At 44.1% G+C, this 6,048-nt stretch overlaps 1 protein-coding gene across 1 annotated transcript; it reads left to right on the plus strand.

Annotated features, from left to right (window-relative positions):
• Positions 1-1,064: 1,064 nt before the first annotated feature.
• On the plus strand, positions 1,065-5,055 carry crybb1l2 (crystallin, beta B1, like 2). The gene is made up of 5 exons (XM_078270103.1): positions 1,065-1,157; positions 1,603-1,721; positions 2,648-2,780; positions 2,884-3,026; positions 4,884-5,055. The coding sequence occupies exons 1-5, from the start codon at positions 1,065-1,067 to the stop codon at positions 5,053-5,055; spliced, it is 660 nt and encodes a 219-aa protein (XP_078126229.1).
• Positions 5,056-6,048: the final 993 nt, after the last annotated feature.

The following is a 6,048-nucleotide window of genomic DNA, read 5'->3' on the forward strand; positions in this document are numbered from 1 at the left end:
GTTTTTGTGTCTCTAATCCCCTCTCTCTGGGCGCCAGCATATAAAAGTGCCGAGGGGCCTGGTGCCTCACACAGACCACCAGTCTCAGCCCCGAGTCTACTCCTTTACTCACACACTGCCTACAGGTAAGACAGTGGACAAACATCATACAGAACGAGAAAAGAAAAGACAGAAGGGAGGTAGAGAGCAAGAATAACCTGTCAGTCCAGACAGTCTTTTGTAGTTCGAGCTCCAGTTATGAAGTGAATATCTTTTTGGATAAATCCAATAGCTGTCATAAAATCTCTTATACTCAGAATAAACATTTGAGTTTATTCTGAGTATAAATTATGGTAAAAGTAATGCTTAAAATGCTTGACTGGTTGAACCTAAAACTCTAAAAATCTAGTTGGTTCCACAAACACAGGAGTTTAATTGCATGTAAGTTAAGTTCTTTTTTTTTTTTTTTTTTTTTTTTTTAATCTGTCTATATGTAATGTATGTTATATGCATGTGTTAAAGGGGTACTGTAGGTTTTACACTGTAGTGTCCTTTTGTCAGTAGACTGCTATTTTCATTTGTTAAGGAGGAATTTTGGTTATTTTGATGTTTTTTGATGGAAAAATGTTGTATACCATAAATGTAAAGCAGAACAAGGGACCAGATGGTAATGTGAGTGGTAAAGTCTGACTTGAATTCAGCTGTGTTAGGGGATTGTATGAAAGTTATTAGGGGTGTGGCGGTCAGGAAAGGGAGAGGGTTATTTGTTTAATGTATTTTTGCTAAATGGAGGATAATCTAAATCTTTACATATATTGTTGTGTTATATTACTTTGATATGTTGAGGTATTGTGAGTAGGGTGTTATAATCTTTTTCCTTAGTCAAGAGGAGGTTTCAAAGAAAAATATTAACATCAATGGAGTGGGCTTAGCTTTTGAAATAATTTAAACATAATGTTTAACCCCCTTGCCCACCCTAATCATTTTCATACAGTCTCTTAATTTGACAGTAAAAGACAGCTATTAAAGTCTGATTTAAGGCCTCTTTATCTCTCTCTCTCTCTCTCTCTCTCTCTTCAGTCATCATGTCTGCCGGAGGAGAGAAATCCAAGTCTGCTTCCCAGACTGACGGGAAGGCTCAGAACAAGATGTCTGATATGGGCAACATGTCCTACAAGGTACACACACACACACACACGCACACACACACACACACACACACACACACACACACACACACACACACACACACACACACACACACACACACACACACACACACACACACACACACACACGTATAACCGATGATCAAACATTTACAGATATAACGCAGCTGGCCTCACGCTAACAGTTTACCTTCTGATCATCACCACACACCTGCTGGTTCTTACAGCTCAGTGTGTGGGCGGTCGACTACTCCAACTGACAGAAACATAGGCTACCATGTGCGTTCAGCCACTGTCACAACACAGTCACTTCATTTTACTCTTTCTTATGTGCTCACTTTTTCTCCTCCGTCACGGTCTTTCTGTCCTATTTCTACCCTCCTCAAGTGTTGCCTTGGACCTGTGCGTCCTGCTTCCTCACTCTCATTCTCTTCCCTTTACCCCAAATATTCAGATGTGTGTGTACGACCAGGAGAACTTCCAGGGCCGCTGCATTGAGATCAACAGCGAGTGTATGAATGTGTGTGACATGGGAATGGACAAGGTGCGCTCCCTGCGCGTCACCTGCGGACCGTAAGTAGCCTGCGTGTGCACATACATACAGCTGCACGGGCACGTGCACACCCACCTGCATGTAGTCATACTGTACCCAACTCCCACACTCCTCTGAGTACATCGCTGGTGATGTAGAAATTGTACCCCACCATTATGTGACATTATACACTTCACATTTTTAGGCATGTAGCGGATGCTTTTATCCCCGAGTGATTTGCAGAGAGTGCAGCAGTTGGATGAACTTCAATACCTAAACTAATGACATGACAAAGCAACAAACAGCGATGACTGAGAGAGAGTAGTACAGCAATCATGTATCGAAAATGTGGACCAATACATAATTAAATGACAATTAAGGAGATTAGGGCCACAACTAACGATTATTTTCATTGTTCGATTCATCTGTCGATTATTTTCTCAATTAATCGATTGGTCCATACAACTCAAAGAGATTCAGTTTGCTGTCATAGAGGAGTGACGAAACTCGACAATATTTACATTTAAGAAGCTAGAATCAGAGAATTTTGACCTTCATTTTCATAAAAAAAGACTCCGACTAATCGATTATCAAAACAGTTGGTGATTCATTTAATAGTTGACAACTAACCGATTAATCGATTCATCTTTGCTGCTCTTAAGGAGATGAGTTCTTTCAGAGCAAATAAGCAAGTAGAAAGAAGACAGGACAAAAGGGACAACATAGTCCTCAAAGCATGAAGGGGACATCCAGAGTGACATTATCAGGGTTATTTTGTCAAGCTTTGGAAAACTCATACAACTGTTTCTTACAGGCTGAGTAGTACTCTTCGTGATGAATAAAAAGATCTTTGTGTGTGAAATCAGTGGTGTGCTCCTTTTAAAGGCAACACAGTGATTGTTCATAATACTTGGAGCTCATCAACTTACTCCCCTCTTGTCCTTGTGACCTTTCCTCCCCTCCTCAGCTTCGTGGGCTACGAGCAGATGAATTTCTGTGGGGAGATGTTCATCCTGGAGAAGGGCGAGTACCCCCGCTGGGACTCCTGGAGCAACTGCCAGAAGAACGACTACCTGCTGTCCTTTAGGCCCGTCCGCATGGTAAACCCCCTGCTGTTTAGGAAACCAGTGGTCTGACTTCATCTTCTATCTCTGCTCGTTTCAACTGCTTCCCCTTCTTTTTCTTCCCCCCACCATCTTCTAGGACCCCGAGAAGCACAAGATCTGCCTGTATGAGGTCGGAGAGTTTAAGGGCCGTAAGATGGAGATCATGGACGATGATGTCCCCAGCCTGTTTTCTTATGGTTTCACCGACAGAGTGGGCAGCATCATGGTCAGCTGTGGAACGTGAGTAGCGTGGCAACATGTTACGGGCATTTTCTTGCCTTTTTTAAAAGGATAGTTTGGCTTTTTGCTTACTTGCTTCTCTGCCGAGACTTGGAAAAGAAGATCGATACTGCTATAGCTTAGCTTAGCATTAAGACTGGGAACAGTTAGCCTGGCTCTGTACAGAGTAAACCAACCAGAATTGAGCTTTAGAGGGGCTGGTAGGCAGAGTTTGCCAACCTGACAAATCCTGGTTAGCTGTTTCCACCTGTTTCCAGTCTTTAAACTATGCTAAGCTAAGCTTCATATTTAGCGTGCAGACCAAGCAGCAACCCCCAGGGCTAAAGAATGAAGCCAAGTTAGTAGTTGGTCGAATGGCCACTTGAGGCTGGCTCCAAAAGGGAGTCAATCCCCATAGTCCCCCATGTCCCATGTTAAATGCCCAACTTTACAGCAGAAATAAACATGTTTACATCCTGGTACAAAAAAACAAAAAAAGTTTTGGTCTCTATAACTAAATTTCCGCTTCATAATAACTGTCATGGGAGGGCGGAGGGAGATGTTTTATATAACTCACCCTTTCAAATTATATTCAGGCTTACAGATCTGCATAGTTAAGGATGTGCCACTTTGAGTGAGAGGTGGGGGCAATCACAGGAGGCGAGGATTCATTGAGCCCACCTCAGCTCCACCGTGCTCCACATAAAGTCTTTGCCCATTTTTGGATCAGCCGGGAGTTAGGCGACGCCGGAGCCACTCACTTTGAGCTTCATTTTGGCTCTTCAGAAACCTATGGGTGATGTGACGGAGACTACGTCAGGGCTAGTCAAGACCAACTAAATAGAATCCAAGTCAAGTCCAAGACGAGGTCCAGTCGATTCCAAGTCTAGACCAAGTCCAGAGCCAGTCCAAGACCATAATAAGCAATAGTGTCTTTCCAATGCTAACATAGTGACCAAGGAGTTAAGATGGATCTATAAACAATAAAGAGATCTGCTAACATCAAACTACTCAATGCATAGAATTTAGGCACTGTTCTGTACAACTGATCCCAATTCAGTAACTAGGAACAACTTGACCAGTTCTCATTTGCCGCGTCCAAGACAATTTTAGATCCAACAAGGCACGAGACCAAGACAATTTGCAATACTTAACAAAAAGTGGACTCAAGACACAGACCAGACTCGAGTACTACAGCCTTGGACTACGTCCACATTTTATACAGCCTATGGTACAGACTTGAGAATCTAACGCTCTATTGAGTTGTAGCTCAGCTATATCAAATCCTTTCTCTGTTTGTGGCTCCCAATTGTCAAATCATAATTTTTTTAATAATGCCCGCTACCAACATTGCACCATGCTTTTGCAACAGCTGCATCAAAAAGTCAAGCTCCGTGTACTGCTGCATGTGTCAGGCAGTTTCCACAGTGTCGTCATTCTCAAACTAGCAGAAACTGCAGCACATCATTAACTATCTGAGAGCTCTGGGAGGAAGTTCAGGAATAGAGGCTTTCTTTTTTTTTCATCAGCACCTCACTGAGGGTGTCATGGACATCAGCAGCTCAGTGTTCCTGTGCTCTGAGAGGTGTGGCAGACAGCAGACACTGTTTCTTAAATGTTGTGATTACTTCACGTCTGAAACATATGTGGTTCGGCATCTGACAGCATGACAAACAGATCGATGTCTTCATTTGTTTTGATGTTTATCCTCCCTCTACATCTGACCTTCTACTGTAGCATATTTCTCTCCCTTTTTACTTGACTGGTTTACTCATCTTCCAACCTTGTGTTTTCTTTTCTTGAATACATTTTCTCCTAAACACTTTTCCTCGTCACTTTCCAGATTGTCATTTCTCCTTTTCCTCTGTCTCTCCCCAGCTGGGTGGGTTACCAGTTCCCCGGCTACCGTGGCAGCCAGTACCTGCTGGAGAAGGGCGAATTCAGGCATTTCAACGAGTACGGCGCCCGCTACCCCCAGATGCAGTCCATTAGGCGCATCCGTGACATGCAGTGGCACCCACACGGCTGCTACACCATGTCCTCCAAGTGAAACCCAGCGAGGGCGAGAAAGAGAGGGATCGGAGGAGAGATGGAGGCCGAGGGCGGGCACAGAGATGGAGGGGGAGGCGGGGGAGGGAGGGCGAAGAAGGAGAGGAGGAGGGAGCGGGTGTAATATTTTCTCCTCTGTCCCAAAATCCCTTGGCGGATTGAATGCAGGATGGAGGGAATGCAGTAGGTTGTTATTTTTAGTTGTCGGAACATTGTAACCTAGCGAGCAATGAAAAGTTATTCAAAGTGAAGGAGCGGAGGAGATAATTACATGGGCCGCCGAGACTAGATCTGATAATGAACGCTCTCTCCATTTTTGTTCTCCCTCTCTGTTTGTCAGCTCCCTTCTCCCCACTTTCCTCTTTCTCCTCCCCTCCCTCCCTCTCTCCCCCTCATGCACTTATCTTCCACACCTTACCAACGTCAGCCCTCAGTCAGCCTATTACAGCTTCACTGGGTGTGTGTGTGTGTGTGTGTGTGTGTGTGTGATATGTGCGTTTCTGTGGTGGGTGATCTGAAACAGAAAATAAACTGTTGCTTCATCAACTCTAAACCCCAATAAAGCATCTCACACCCTGTGCCATTTGAAATGACATCTTATTTAACAGATATGGTTGTGATGTCTCAAAAGCATCAAGATATGATATTTCCCTCAGGGATTGGAGGACTCACATTATTCAGGTGAACGGAAACATAGTCTTGCTTTGCCAGACCATCCACAGCGCTGCAGAGCAGAGGAGGGTCTGGCTAGTCCACACAGCATTCTGGGATGGGAGAAAAACGTGCTCTGGTTTATTGGCATTTCTTTAAACCAATCACAAATGACAGGTAGTCTAGCTAGTTGTCTGGATTTACCCTGCAGAGATCTGAGGAGCAGTTAACCATAGTCCTCAGAAATCCACCGGAGTTTAAAATGCCTAAGGAAACGGAAATCGGCGAAAATACATGCATCCGGCGGAATTTCCTGCGGCACCGTAGCAATCCAGGAAGTGGA

Source organism: Sander vitreus, chromosome 2, assembly GCF_031162955.1.
Source record: "Sander vitreus isolate 19-12246 chromosome 2, sanVit1, whole genome shotgun sequence".
NCBI classification, from domain to species: domain Eukaryota; kingdom Metazoa; phylum Chordata; class Actinopteri; order Perciformes; family Percidae; genus Sander; species Sander vitreus.

Bases quoted from the DNA above. Each gene is read 5' to 3' on its own strand.
- crybb1l2 (XM_078270103.1), top strand. From the start codon at position 1,065: ATGTCTGCCGGAGGAGAGAAATCCAAGTCTGCTTCCCAGACTGACGGG. The intron at 1,158-1,602 runs GTACACACACAC...CCAAATATTCAG, and splicing joins TGGGCAACATGTCCTACAAG to ATGTGTGTGTACGACCAGGA. The intron at 2,781-2,883 runs GTAAACCCCCTG...ACCATCTTCTAG, and splicing joins CCTTTAGGCCCGTCCGCATG to GACCCCGAGAAGCACAAGAT.